This window comes from Rhinoraja longicauda, chromosome 3 (assembly GCF_053455715.1).
Source record: "Rhinoraja longicauda isolate Sanriku21f chromosome 3, sRhiLon1.1, whole genome shotgun sequence".
Taxonomy (NCBI): Eukaryota; Metazoa; Chordata; class Chondrichthyes; order Rajiformes; family Arhynchobatidae; genus Rhinoraja; species Rhinoraja longicauda.
In genome coordinates this window covers 25,813,601-25,829,531 of record NC_135955.1, presented here as the reverse complement: position 1 = coordinate 25,829,531, position 15,931 = coordinate 25,813,601, and the positions used below count along the sequence as shown (strand labels likewise).

The window sequence follows — 15,931 nt, the reverse complement described above, 5'->3', positions numbered from 1 at the left end:
TTAAACAATGATGTTATATCAATTAAAATACTACTATTTCCACTGAAATTAAAATGCACCTTTGAAAAAAAACATCAGCTGTCTTTTGCCCGCTTCCACTTTCCCAGGCAGTTACAGAATCAATTAACAGAATACCAAACCAAAAAGGAACAATCCAATAATATACACTTACACCAAACATGCATGCTTTGAGACCAACAAAACATTCAAAAATGATGATCAGCCAGACTTTCCCTTCAGAAGGCAACCTGACAAGTCCCCCAGAATTATTTATTTTTTAAATAAAAATACTTTATTTATAAAAATGTATGCGAGAAATACAATGTCTTTCTTTAATTCATAGTGTCATCAAGTCAATACATTTATTGTTTTTTTAAACCAAATCCTTTATGATAACCAAATGATATGGGCCAAACGCAGGCATGTGGGACAAGTGTAGCTGGGACATTTTGGCCAGTGGGCAGGTTGGGTCAAATGGCCTGTTTCCTCGCTGTATCACTCTGAATCACTCTGACTCTATGAAGAACAGGAATCTAAGATTTAATGTTACTATTTTGTTTTTAACTGCAAAGATCCTGTTCTCCATTTTTGTAGAAAATTTCTGTTATAAAATGAAGTGCCAAAATATTGTGTCATGGTACTGTGCTTGGAAATATGGTGTTGCGGATGAAATGCAGTTATAGGTAAAATGAAGCTATTTTCAATTTCTCTCTTGCACGATATCCAGGTTAAACCAAGAGTTATTGATCAATGTTGAACATGAAAACGGATAGAGTTGACCTGGTGTTGGAAATGTTGTGGAACTTGGAATTTTAAAGTGCTGTCGAATGTTTGCTGCTTAGCATGTCGTAGTAAACTATTGGGAAAAAGGAATCCACGCGTTAATGGCCAGTTTTGGGAAATTGAAAAAACAGTTTGCATTTGTGTAAAAGCTTGGTTATATTTGTATTTGGTCTTTGAATTCAATGGATCTGTTTAATAGACCTCTTTACAATTTTAGGTTTTGATACAGGTTGTTGGAAATAATGCTGATTATGATATCTGTTTGAGGGAGGTTAGGGGACTGCACATTGATGGTTACATTTAGATTTAGAATGATCACCTATGCTGTAACCATTGTGTGATTGCATAGGCCACATGGGTGAACACTGATAGTGACCATTCTGACTTGTCCACGCCACCACCATTTTTGTACACCATGTTACTTCACTGCTGGAATTCTCATGGATTCTGGCAGTGAAATGCCAACTTCCTGCAGTGCTGGGAATTCTGGGCTTTGTGTTGTGGCTGGTTGGAACAGCTGGAGATTCAGATGGTGCGCATTTCAATGGAGTGGAGCAGCTCTGAGGCAGGTGCAAACATTGTGTTTTTAATTAAGTTTTTGATCGGAGTCTAAATATGTCTTAATATAAAGTTTAAACTTTGGAAATTCACATTCAAAGTTGTCTGCAAATAAGCTTAGTTTGCCGTCAACTACTTGCACTTTTGTTTTATTGTTGTCACATGTACTGGGATACAGTGAAAACTGTTTTGCATGTTATCGTGGGTAGGTGATATCTCCGTTGAGACCTTCTTCAGACTTTCCTTGACTGGAAGCGTCACCTATCTATGTTCTCTAGAAATGCTGCCAGACCTGAGTGCAGAATATAGTTTTACAACTACAGAGTGCAAAGGTAAAACAATGTCAAGGGCTGCAACAAAATAGGTTGGGAGATCGGGAATACATCATGGCAAATTAGGTCTGTTTGAGAATGTAATAACAGCAGGGAGTAAGCTATTCTTGAAGTTGTGGTATGTGCTTTCAAGCTTGTATATTCTGTCTGTTAGAAGAAGGGGTAGATAGAAAGGCTGGGATGTGTTCATTATGTTAGCTGCTTTTCTGTACTTTTCTATAAAGTTGTGGGTTGTGAAGGGTACGGCAGCAGAATACTAGAGAAAAATGTTCCTTTGAAGTTACTTGTAACTGCTCGAGTTGCCTTATTTCCAGGAATATTACTTGTGTATTTTGGATCTGCAGTTGGTTGCATATAAACACTAATGAAATGGGTATTTGGCCATATTCCATAAAATCATATTGGACCGCCTCATTACTTTGGTGCAGTCTCATTATATCAAGCTGCATGGGGAACTTGTGAGTTTGGCTTTCCTGATTTCTCTTGCTTTTGTCACATTGGACCAACAGCTTGGGTATTCTTAGTGAAGAATTTGCAAAGCATATTAGCATCCTGGATTTGCTGTTTAGTTTAGAGATTTAGAGATACAGCATGAAAAGACCCTTCACACACTAACACTATCCTACACGCACTTGGGACAATTTACAATTTTACCGAAGTCAATTAACCTACAAACCTGTACGTCTTTGGGGTGTGGGAAGAAACCGGAGATCCGAGAAAAAACCCGCGCAGGTCAAGGGGAGAGCAAACATACTCCTTACAGACAGCACCCATAGTCGGGATCGAATCCGGGTCTCGGGTATCCTATGGCAGCAAATCTACCTCTGCGCCACTGTGCCATCCAGTTGTGGGGTTTGAATTGTTTCAGATTTTAAAATTTTCTGCGTAGATCTCTGTAGAAAACTGCCTGCGGTACTTCATCTCCAAGCTGGTAATTGTATCTAGACCAAGTGTGTGACTGAATCATGATTTTTAGACAGTTTTGGGTCACAATAAGATAAAGTGCTATTTAGGAATTCAGAATTAGTGGGTATGTGAACCAATTGATGTGCAAGTGTGTGTCTCTGGTGATGGACACAAAATGCTGGAGTAACTCAGCGGGACAGGCAGCATCTCCAGATGGAAGGAAGGGTGACATTTTGGGTCAAGACCCTTCTTCAGTCTCTGGTGTAGTGAAAAAGCCTAAAGTAGGGGATGTAAATATGCAGAATGAAATATCTGAAGTAAATATTGGGTTACATTGAATTGATTATTGGTTAAGTTTAATTTGTCAAGTTTTTACTTTTGTGGATGTTGCTCGTAGATTAGAAGATTATGGATCGATACGATATCAGGAAAATGCTAGCTGTGTTCTGTGAAACAAAGTTCTGTTGGACAGGCACTGGTTCTCAAGTGCCCAAGATACAGAACACTCATGTGGGATACACACCAGTTTAGCCTACATGGTACCGATGGACACTACTATATTGTTACATAGATGGATTTATAAGCTTCGAAAAGGAATAATAAGGGATAGTGGAGAGAAGTAGTTGACCATGAACACTTGCTTTGATTTGTAATGGTTAATTCATCGCTATAATATAGATGAAAAATACAAGATAGACACTAAATGCTGGAGCAACTCAGTGGGTCAGGCAGCATCTCTGGATAAGAAGGAATGGGTGACATTTTGGCTTGAGAATTTGTGATCATACGTTTTTTTGGAGCCTGTAATTTGTTCCACTTGGGTATACAAATGGCATATTGGATTTGCAGTTGTGTCTGAACTAGTTCGGCTTCTCAAAAATACTTTTTTTTTTCTCCTGTGTACTTGCATGTTATTGTGTGGTGAGTGGTTCTGTTTCTTGGTAACGTGTCCTGCTGTGAAGAGTGACCCTTGCTGTGGTTAAGCAGGAATGAAGTTGCATTTCATTTTGAAGTGTACTGTTGGAATATTGATTGGATGTATAACTTGTGGAAGTTCTGGTTATCTTTGTCACTTCCGTTAACGCCAAACCAATTCTTCATGCTGATTGACCTGTTTACTTGTCGTTCAGGATCCAATGTTGCCCAATGGGACTCCAGTGGAGACATCAAGCCCTGCCTCTTCCTCATCGCTCCTCAATAGACTACAACTTGATGATGATCTGGATGGTGAAACTAGAGATCTATTTGTTACAGTTGATGACCCAAAGAAACACGTGTCTGCAATGGAGACATACATCACGTACAGAGTTGGCACAAAGGTATGAGAAATTGAACCATTCAGAAATTCCTGCTATCTTTGGTACAATTCTTGGTTGGATGCAATGGTTATGTTCCAGTGGAGAACTAGACCAAAAATCAGGGAACCAGTGGTCAAATCTCACCAGGGCAGATGTAGAATGGAGAGGGTGGGGGAGGGAGAATGTAGTCATTAGTATTAATTACAAAATAGCCAGTTTGTCATAAAGGTTGACTGGTTCACTTGTCCTTTGGGTGAGGAACTTTACCAGCCTTGTACAATTTGATGTGTGATGTGAGACCCACCTAGGAGCTATCAAGGAAATGCAGTGTGGACTTAAATGCACTCCTAAATATGGACGTCTGTTAAGATTGAATGATCTGCATTTTGGATTAACTAAACTATACATAAATTGAGTTAAGCATACACTGGATGTTTTGTATTGTGAGAACTGGACTTGTATGAACCAGAGTTGTACAAGAAGTCCAGGTACAACCTCCAGAAGAGCAAGGTGATGTACCTCAACTACTACTGACTAGTAATACTCTCATCCATTGTGAAGAAGTGCTTAGAGGTTGGTTATGATGCTCATCAATTCCTACCTTCTGGACCTACTCCAACTTGTTACTTCCACATTCAAGAACAGCTTTTTCCCACATCTGTTTGACTCTTGAATCAACTCTAATAGCAATCCCACCTCTGCACGGAGCCACCACGAACTTTGCACTACTATAGTTTTGCACTATCATGATATGGTTTATTTGCAATAACTGATCATTTATTGCATCAAATGTGGTTGTAAAGCTGCAGCAAATAAGACATCAAATTGTTCTTGTGTCTATGACACTCGTGAATGTTTTGTTTTCAGCGGATAAGGAACCCCACGTTACTGAGAATTTACAGCCTTGATACAGATAGCGATCGAGAAGTGCTTTTGGGTTTATGATGTCGGGTTTTGATGAGCGCACTTGCTTAGAAGTGCTGTGAAGCACAATGTAATCTGCTTTGGAGCAGAAAGCAGGATGGCACAAAATAAAGTAATCTATTGGTTAGTTGAAGAATTATGAATAATTAGGAAGTTAAAGAGAAAATACTCTTATCAGTCCTGTTCTTTGGGGGCATTTAAAATGTTTTTGTGTTAGAAATTTCCTACATTGACTAAGAGTTTGTTAATGTACAGGAGGGTTGCTTGTCCATGATTAATTTTCCTTCCAATGATGTCTTATTTGCTGCCACTACTGATATTGCAGTCCATTGAGCTACTGTTTTCCATGTATGAACCTGGTACACTTCAGTCTCCTGGTTGAATAATCTGACCCTATATGAATCCAAAATGGCGGCGCTGCCATAGCAGCTGCGGCTTACCTGCGGTCCATTTGTCTTTGTGTTTTTGTTGTTTTTTTGTCTTAATTGTAGTTGTGATGTGGTGTTTTTGTGTTTGTGTACTATGTGTGTATGTGGGGGGGAGGGGGGAAACTGTAAAATTGTAAATAGGTGTCCCTTCCGAACGGAGTCCCGACCTTTGTTTTCTGGGCCGTGTCTCCGTTCCTGCTGCGGCCTACCATCGGCCCAACTCCTGGAGCTGGCTGCCTCCAGGGCTCTGGTTCGCAGAGCCCGCGGATCGGACTTACCATCACCGGAGCCGGCCGTCCTCGGAGGCTGCGGGAGCGGCTGCGACTCGCCTTAGGCTCGGGCCGCGTGGATGCCGACATCGGGAGCTCCGGCAGCGGCAGCGGGTTCGCCCGCCCCGCTTGGCTTGGGTCGCGGACATTTCACCGTCCGGCGCGGCCTAAGATATGCCGCGGGATATTTCTCTGCTGGGCGGGGGCTTCAATGTCGGGAGCCACGACCGCCCCGACGTGCAGCAACAGCGGCAGCAGCAGCGTGTTCGCCCGCCCCGGATCGGACTTATCATCGGCGGAGCCAGCCGTCTTCGGAGGCTGCGGGAGCGGCTGGGACTCGCCTTAGGCTCCGGCCGCTGCGGACCGTCCGGCGGGGCCTGCAACCACAACAACCGCGGGAGAAGACGGCAGGAGAAGGGAAAGACATTGTGGCCTTCCATCACAGTGAGGAGAGGACTGGAGGAGCCTCACTGTGATGGATGTTTCTTTGATGGATGTTTCTTTTTTTGTGTGTTTTTGGGGTTGTGTAATTTTAATGCCTATTTAATGCTTTTATTGTTGGACTGTGTTTTGGGGGTTTTTGGGGTTGTGTAATTTTAATGCCTATTTAATGCTTTTATTGTTGGACTGTGGTTGACTGAATTTCGTCCAATATTGGATGACAAATAAAGCTATCTTGAATCTTGAATCTTTTGCATTGAAATGTTAACTCCAGTTTAGTTTACTCTACAATGATGCATGTGGCATGGAATACCATGTGGGCTGCATATATATAATGGCCTCCATGTTATGTTGATGGGCTTAAGTTGGAGAATGAAACACTTGGCTTCGAAAAAACAGTGGAATATTTGTGCCATTTAAAAAAAAAAAAAATCCTTGACTATGTTGAATTTGATACTGAAGATAAACACAGAATGATGGAGTAACTCGAAGAAATTTTATACTGTGGTTTTGAATAATGATATGGGAAATAATATTGTTCTGAAACCCTGGCTGTTGAACCCGTAAGTTTGAAGTACCTTCCAAAGGCTGCACTTTGAATCGAGTTGATCACTAACTTTTCAAATTCTTTTCTTCCCCTCTACAAATTTTAATGCTGCACCTTTTCTTTCCCAGTAATTGTCCATGCTATTTTTAAATAAATATAAAATGTTTTGACCTTTGAGTTTTTTTAAACTTCTCAATTGAAATAGTGCAAGTTAATCTTCTTCTTCTTAAGCCCTTTGCTCCTCTAGGGAGCATAGGCCATTAACACATGTCCCCCACCTCACTTGGTTGTTGGTGGTAGTGCAAATTAATACTAAACTAAATTTGGATAAATCAGATTAAAATGTCTTTAATATTCAAAATTCACACTGTTTATGAATAGTTTCAATTATTTTTAGACCACCAGAAATGAATTTGATTTACCAGAGTACATAGTACGACGCAGATACCAGGATTTTGATTGGTTGCGGATTAAACTGGAAGAATCACAGCCGACGTATATTATACCAGTAAGTACTGGGTAAATCTGGTCTCCGAGTGCATGTACTATTTTTAAATTCATTCATGGCCTGCATGTTTTGGCCAGTTTTTATTAGATTTGAAAAAAATAGTGTGTATTCCTTGAACTGCTGCTAAATATGGAATGTGGTCAAATGTGTATCAGCTATATTTATTGTCTGTTTTTAAAGTACCCTTTATTATTACAGTTTCTGCAATTGATAGTTTGTTTCCTTATCACCTTGAAACTCTATCTGATCAGTAATCTCATGTAACAGATTTTAAATAGCCTGAAATTTACTGTGGGCTTTTATTACTGATGCACAAACCTAGCAGCAGCTAGAAAATTAATTTACCCGGTTGATGCTGAAGAAAATCCATTATGAACAACTATATTTATTTTATAAGAAAATAACTGCAGATGCTGGTACAAATCGAAGGTATTTATTCACAAAATGCTGGAGTAACTCAGCAGGTCAGGCAGCATCTCGGGAGAGAAGGAATGGGTGACGTTTCGGGTCGAGACCCTTCTTAAACTATATTTATTTTCCTTTCCACTCCTCGTAAGTTAAAGAATTTGCACTGCATTTACAACTTTTTTCCTTTCCGTTTCATGGTAATGCATATATCCTTCCGTAATACTGCACATGCATGTCTAAATCTAATAGCCAGCTCAATAGACATAAAAATCTTTTTTTCCAGCGCCAACCTATTTTCCTTATTATTTTGACCCCTTGGCATTTACTGAGTTTGGAAATTACTGTCTGGGAAACCAAAGTTGCATCTCATATATTGTGTTGTATATAGCAACACAACAGTATGTAGTGCTGCTATATATTGGAGCTTTTCAAATTAATTGTTCTTATCAAAGTGGTCTATTTATTAATTTGTCCAATTAACCCTGCAAAAGTTGATAAGTCTTTCTTGGCTTTGACTACATAGTGGTGTGCTCAATTGGTATTTATTTTCTTAAACATATTAGTTCACCAAGGTTGTGTCTTCCACCCATATCTCCACTTTAATAACATCAACATTAAAATGTTCAGTATTTAAATTTTTACAAAAGTGAGATTTATAAAATTGCCAATGTAATGCAGTAATTTTGGATTTCTTTTTATGCAGCCTCTGCCAGAAAAATTTGTAGTGAAGGGTGTTGTGGATCGCTTTTCAGAAGACTTTGTGGAGACTAGAAGGAAGGCATTGGACAAGTTTCTGAAAAGAATCTCAGATCATCCTGTTCTTTCCTTTAATGATCACTTCAATGCCTTTCTTACAGCAAAGGTACCTGGTTTAATTCTCATCTTTGAGTAGCTTGGTGGGTTGTGCAGGGAGAGAGATTTATTCATTTTGTGGCACATCTAAGAGCACACTGAGAGCAAAATATTTGCGAAGGAAATAGGAATTATTTTCTTTTTGCAAACTAAAATATTCTCTAAAGTAAAATCAGCAATAAAATGCAGCATCTCTCAAGCACATGTGAACACTGCATCTGATCATAGTCAAACAGCATAGAATTGAATTCTTCACATCACTCAATCCATGCCAAGCAAAGAACACACACTTACACATTCCATTTTATTTTTCACACATTACCATCACCTTCCCCAGGCTCTACCACTTTTATATGGTAGGTAAGATGTAGTGGCCAATTATTAAGCTGCCGTCTTCAAGCACCCAGGGGAAACCCATGAAGTCGCAGGTGAATGAGCAACTTTAAGTAGACAGAACCGAAGGGGATCTCTCTTCGGTTCTGTCTACATAAAGTTGCTCACTGGTAATTTGTGGAGAGCTTTTGGTCCACTGGAGGAGGTAACTGATGAAGAACCTTGCAATTTTTTGAGGCAATTCTAGTGCAGGGTCAGACCAAAGCTAATGATCATTGGTCTATAATCTGTAATATTATACTTGAAGGCAAAATAGCAGGACTGAAAATCCAAACATGGGAATGGTTTGCATGCTTTGTGGGTTTTTGGGCCTTTTTCTTTGTAGTTGACATCAGACATTTTTGGGAGTTTTTTGAACTGATTGCTTGGAAGAAACAACGATCACTCAATGAGTAACAAGATCATATCTAGTTTAGCAGCACAGAATGAAGTACTTAATCCATTATCAAAGATAGTTCCAATATCAGATTAGTTCCCTGGCCTTTCTTGTAGTCTGGAAAATAGTCCCCTTTAAAATATTGAAATCATTTTTTTCAAAATTACAGTTGAATTTGCTTCCAGTGCTATTTTGGGCATATTGTTACTCTTGTCTTTGAGAACTTTTCTCCTTTTTATTCTTGAGGATTATTTAAAAACTGTTCATTTTCAACTGACTTGTGCATTTTGGGTTTTTCTTGTAGGATCTAAATCCTTATAAAAAGCAAGGCCTAGCTTTTATTGCAAAGATGGGCGAGTCTGTGAAATATGTTACTGGAAGCTACAAACTAAGAAGCCGGCCTGTAGAGTTTGCTGCTATGGGGGATTATTTGGATATGTTTTCTCAGAAGTTGGGGACAATTGATCGAATTGCACAGAGGATAGTTAAAGAACAAACTGGTAAGATATACTATGCTGACTTTTAAAAATGGGGTGCACTGATTTCATTTTGGCCAATTTTGTTGTTAAAATGAAAAATTAATAATTTGGCCCACCATGTCCATGTTGCCTGCTAAACATGTTTATAGTAATCCCATCCACCACATTAGATCGGTAGTTTTCTATACCATAGTAATTGATGAGTTGCTGCTTAAATGTCATGTGAGTATCTGCTGCCTCCACGTCTTCAGGCTGCTTGTTTCATACTCCAACCATACTGGAAAATTTTCCCTTCTGTCTCTTTTAAGCATGCGGTCTCTTTATCACCTTCAACATGGAAAAAGATTTGCACTATTTACCCAATCTATTCTAGACAACCCTTTACGCCTCTATCACATAATCCCTTAGCTGCTGCCTCATCAGGAAAAACATGTCCAATCTATCCAGCTTTTCCTTTTTAACTGGAATATTTCACTGGTAAATCTTACTGAGTTTCCAATACTCCCCATTTCAAGTTGATGATAATCAAAGAGCATTTGCTGTTTTGAATTAGTGATAATGGTATGATGACTATTGGCAATCATGTTGACTTTAGAATGCCAGCAATCTTGCTGTGACTCTTGATGCCTTTAACTCTTTCAATTCGGATTTGTAAGGATATGGTGGTTGAATTCATTCTTTCTTTGCAGCAACAAAATTCAATCTAGGGTAGGCCTTCTGGTATTGAACTCGGCAGTGTTTTGAGTTCAGTTATAAATATGAAGTGGAGAATTCATAACACCATGGTGGTAGGGGGTGGGCAGTGGTGATGTGGGAAATAAAAGACACCCCCTCTACTGTGTAATATAAACGTTTAGGAGCCTCTTGCAAACATTAAGGTTCACTTTTGTACTGAGAGTTTAGTTTAATTCCAGTGTTTCTGTAGTCGGTAGCAAAGTGGGTGACCTACCACTAACATTGAGTTTTCCATGAACATTAACTACCCAAAGCATCAATCTCCCCTTTTCTGGCATAGGTTAGTTTCGGGTGTCCAGCAGTTGTGATGTCAGGCTGGCAGATATTCAATAACTGAAGAATTCTTGGCAGAATTCAAGGGGGAGAGGAAGGAAAAATAATTAACTAAAAATTAACAATTGAATACAGGTAAATGTACAAGTTTTAAGAGGTGAAAAATTCCATATTTTCAAGTATTGATGAAAGGAGATTGCAATCTACATTATCATCAGAGTTCATTTGAATTATAATTCCAGTTTAGTAATTAGTTAAAAGCTTCCATGCGTGTTGGGAGCAAAGCATAAGACTTTCTGGATAGATACAATGCTGGAGTAACTCAGTGGGACTGGCAGCATCTCTGGAGAGAAGGAATGGGTGACGTTTCTGATCTTGGTCTGTTTCAAATTCTTGAGATTTTCATTAATTCTGTGTCTTCTCTGGATTCCAGTGGAGATGATTAGGAAAACAGCACACCCTATGAAGATAGGTTAAACCATTGAAAGCAACTTTGAGCTTTCGACATTCAACTGTGCATAATCAAATTCGGTGAGAGATGGTACAAGCTGCCCATTTTGTTTCATTTTGTAGATCCACTTTTTTCCTTCTCCCACGTTTCAAATTAAATAATTCATAATCCACTTTGTCCTCTATCCGAAATTTAACACCATTTTGTTCTACAACCATGTTCGTACAGAAAACAATATATATCTTGCATACAATGTCCCTTAAAAGGAAAAGTGGCATATTAATCTGTTCTAATAATGCAAGTGTGGAACAAAGATAGGCAGAAAGTAGTTTCTCAAGTGCAAGCTAGGAGACTCAAATTAAATTTAAATAGGTTAGGAGAAGCTGTTTTGTTACCAGGAATTTAAGGGGTTCTAATTTTATTGACATCTCCTTGTGCCTTTTTACTATGCAACCCTGGATAAAGATGAGAGTTGAAAAATGTGCCATGAATGGCAAATTAAAATAATTTTGGCAAAATCTCATTGGCTACAATTAAGTCTATAGACAGAAAATTCCCGTGACTTCTACGTTGCTGGACTGGACCTCTAATGCTGTCCAACAGAGCTGTAGTTCAGTATATCCCCAACAATATATGTGCTGTAGGAAGCATTTTAGTGGGATGCATCACAACATCGTTTGGGAACAGCTCCATCCAAGACCACAAGAAATTGCAGATAATTGTGGACGTAGCCCAGGCCATCACACAAACCAACCTCCTGTTCATTGACTCCATCTACTCTTCACTGTGTCTTGGCATCGCCACCAGCATAATTAAGGACAAATCTCACCCCAGACGCTCCATCAGGCAAGAGGTACAGAAGTGTGAAAACGCATGCCTCCAGATTCATGGTCAGCTTCTGCCCAGATGTTATCAGGCAATTGAACAATCCTATCAAGTACTAGAGTGGTTCTGAACTACCATGTACCACATTGCAGACATCAGACTATCTTTAATCTGACTTTACTGGACTTTATCCTGCTCTAAATGTTCCCTTTATCCTGTATCTGGCTCGATTGTAATCATGTATAGTCTTTCTGCTGACTGGCTAGCATGCAACAAAAAGCTTTTTGCTGTACCTCGGCCAATAAAATAAACTAGACTAGTGTGGTTGCAAATGGTCACCTGCCTTGAGATGGCAGCAAATCTGTCCCATCCTTATTGGGAAGTGAGAAAGCAGCACCAAAGTATCTCTTTGAAGCAGAGATTACAGTGGAAACCTCAGCCGGATTGGAGCCAAGCATACTCAACTAATTATAGAGAATGGATCCATAATTATGCCCTTTTTTCGGTTTGGATAAATGGAGTTAAACGTTACATTTGAAATGAGCCAGATTGATCATGGAGACTTTTGAGTCATTGTGCAGATAGGAAGAATGTTGCCCAAGGAGAGGAAAAATTGAGGTGTGGCAGGACTGCACATCCATGGCGAGTTTGAGGAAGAAAAAAAGGGTAAATTTACCATGCTTCTAAGGTAGACACAAAATGCTGCAGTAACTCAGCGGGTCAGGCAGAATCTTGGGAGAGAAGGAATGGGTGACGTTTCGGGTCGAGACCCTTCTTCGGACTCTACCTTTTGGGTCGAGACCCTTCAGGCCTTACCATGCTTCCTATTTGAGTATGTTAATATTTTCAATGTGCTTGTAATTTCTAAAGCAACATTTTTAAATTTCATTTTTTCTTTGTATTACTTCAGAATATTTGGTGGAACTTCGAGAATACGGACCCATTTACTTCTCCTGGTCGGCAGTAGAAGAACAACTAAATAAGCCCCTCGATGGTGCATCGAATTGCATTGGTAGCTGCTGTGTAGCCCTGGAAGAATTGTCAGAGGGCATGTCTGAAGACATTCTTCCTGTGCTTCGAGAATATGTCCTCTACATAGAATCAATGAAAGTAAGAGATTCCTTCTTATTACTAATTATAAATCCATCCCACTAACAAACCTTTTGTTTTCTTCATGTTCCCAATGTGCATAAACTTTGTTCGATGGTAGAGTTCTTTCTCAAATGGAGTGTATAGTGTTTGTGGAAGTTCCTTTGGTAAGTCGATGGCCAAACCCAAATCTTTTTCCAAGTACAATTATTTCACTTGGTATTCTCTTTTAAATTCTTAATTTTTAGAATATCAAGTTTTAGACATTTGAAAAGATTCTTGGAATCTTAAGTTTCAATTTGTGGTGACTTTGTGATTTGCATGCAAATGGCAGTAATTCAACAACTATCAACTTTTAAGAGCAAAGTGCTGGAATAATTCAACAGGTCAGGCAGCAGCCCTGGAGAACATGGGTTGGTGATGTTTTGATTTGGGACCCTTAACAATGTGTTGGCTAAGAGTTTATCAAGATGTGAAACAGTGAGAGCAGGCTGTTTGGTGCCTTGAAGCTGATATACAATTGATTGCAATCTTTCTCAGCACCATTTTCATCCCAATTCACCCTATAACCATTAATTTATTTCTAATATTTGAATATCTAAATGACTAAGCCTTCACAGTTCAGAAGAATTCCAAATATTTTCGAGTCAGAGAATAAATGATCTCCTAATTGTCTGAATCTCTCAAATGACTTTTTTTTGTTGTTGAGGATGTGACCACCATGGTCTACACTATTTGGCTGGGAAAAGCGTTTAGTTGGTATCTAACCTGCCGAGCCCTTAAGGAGTCATGTATATTTTGTGAGGACATTTTTCATTATCCTTAACTTTAGAGAATGGAGGACTAATCTACTCATGTTCTCCTTGTACATCAAAGCCCCCATCCCAGGAACCTATTTAATGAATAAGAGCTGCCCATCTGCAATAGCAAAGTACAGTAAAACTCCAATAATCCTACTCTTTGTATTTTGATGTTGGCGTATCTGATTTTCTAGATCATTGGAAGTTGCTCTTATTAATGCCTCAACAGAATTTTTTTAATTCACTTTTTCTAAATTTACGCGATGTATTGCATCTTCCAAAGATTCCAATGCATGTAAAGGGGGGTGGAAAACAGAACCCAGTGAGTTTAAATGGAGTGTGTGGAACTGAACCTGGTATGCCAGATGCTGAAGCAATCAGACACCATATTAGGAAGTTTTACTATATTTAGGTGATGAGTCTTAAAATCAGACATAATATTATAGACGTGGAGCAAGTCGAATGCTGCTGTCTTACAGCAGAGAAATGCAAAAAGCCTAAATGTTTGCTGTGGAAAAATGTACATACTGTACGACATGATATGTATTTCACTAGAAAAATGCTTTCTCATATGGTTGTCATTGTCTTTTGAATCCACGTTTTCAGTGTTTGCCTTGGCAGCTGTTTATTTTTCCCCTTGAGGCCCATTTAGGAATTGAAGTGCAGTTTGTTGGATAATGTTTTTCACATTGCTGATCCAGAGACTTAAACATGCTTTATTTGCGTATGCCAGGATTGCTTTAAAACGGAAAGCAACCGAACCAATCGTTGGTTTCTCTCTGGTAATGCAAGTTTGGAAGATTAGTGCAGTTGACATTTGAATTACGGATAACATTGTGTTCAAGTCTTGTTCATTTTTATTCAGAATGTGCTAAGAAAAAGGGATCAAGTACAAGCAGAGTACGAGGCCAAACTGGAAGGTGCTGCTTACAAGAAAGAAGAAAAGCAAGGCGTGAGTGTCACTTAAATGAATTTACAATGCAAATGGTTCTTTCAGCCATTTGCAGTAGATATTTAGTTCAATTTATACATTCTAATGTTCTTAGTTTTAATACCTAGTTTACAAATGAAAAACAGTTTCCCCATGAGCAGAAATTACAAGAGCAAGATATCTTACTGCTGCTGGACATGAATTTGGGGTTTAGGGTTAATTTGGTCAAATATCCTTTAGAAGTTGATGTATATTGGCATAAGACGTGGCAAGAATTTGGATTTGTGTGTCCAGGGTTCCTCAGAATTTAGGAAGGTTCATATAACCCTATACAATGGCAGTTTCTCTTGCACATTTGTCAAAATGAAGGTAGTGTCTTTGATTGATAATACTTCTGAAGGAATCGCCATCTGATCCATTTCAACCCCCAAGGTTGAAAATTTAATAGTTTGAGTGAAATTTTCCCCCGGTTTCAAAGTTGATTTTTAAATATATATTTTTTGATTCCCAGATGCAATGTGTGGAATATCATCTAGGTTTCAGTGTCTAACTCAATTATTATGCTGCAGATTAGGTTTTCAATCCAGCCCATGGAAAGGAAAATGCTGAATTTCAGAAATAGACACAATGCTGGAATAACTCAGCAGGTCAGGCAGCATCTCTGGAGAAAATGGATAATTGACAATTCTGGTTGGTATCCTACTTCAGACTCATTGATTGTAGTAGGGAGAGCAAACGGAAAAAAAACTGGATGCAAAGAGGCAGGACAGCAAGCCAGCAACAGATGTCATCGGGAGAGGGGGTTCCCTGATAGGCAAATAGTTGGATAGAAGCAGGTGTGAGCCCAAGAGGAATACATAGTTGTGAACCGTGAAGCTAACTCACCGACTTTTAGTTGGGCGGGGGAGGGAGTGAAGAGAACAGGTGCAAGGTCTGTCATGGTCAGGGGAAGGGGTAAATTAAGTGGGACAGGAAAGTGTTGGGTGGGGGAAAAGGTGATGTTTGTAGAAGTTGTCTAAACTTGGGGAATTCACTGTTAATACCATTGGGTTGTAAGCTGCCCAAGGGAAATATGAGGTGCTGTTCCTTCAGTTTTGCAATGTAGGAGGACCAGGACAGAAAGGTCAGTTTGGGAAGGGGAATGGTTAACAATTGGGAGATCCAGTAGGCTTTGGCGACCTGAGAGCTAGTGTTCAGTGAAACGGTCGCCGAATCCATGCTCCCCACATTGGGATGGAGTAGATGAGGTTAGAGGTGATGGAAATGTCAGGGGATGATGTGTTGAATGTGGAGGTTGGTGGGGTGAACGGTGAGGACCAAGGGAA

The 15,931-nt window shown here is 39.4% G+C and overlaps 1 protein-coding gene across 2 annotated transcripts in view; it reads left to right on the top strand.

The window, feature by feature from the left end:
* snx30 (sorting nexin family member 30) overlaps positions 1 to 15,931 on the top strand; it is a 40,498-nt gene that overhangs the window by 13,480 nt on the left and 11,087 nt on the right. For both annotated transcript variants that reach the window (XM_078395010.1, XM_078395011.1), the window contains exons 2-7: positions 3,710 to 3,898; positions 6,884 to 6,994; positions 8,106 to 8,264; positions 9,328 to 9,523; positions 12,697 to 12,896; positions 14,541 to 14,627. In XM_078395010.1, coding sequence (XP_078251136.1) covers positions 3,710 to 3,898; positions 6,884 to 6,994; positions 8,106 to 8,264; positions 9,328 to 9,523; positions 12,697 to 12,896; positions 14,541 to 14,627 — 942 coding nt within the window. The remainder of the gene's footprint in view (positions 1 to 3,709; positions 3,899 to 6,883; positions 6,995 to 8,105; positions 8,265 to 9,327; positions 9,524 to 12,696; positions 12,897 to 14,540; positions 14,628 to 15,931) is intronic.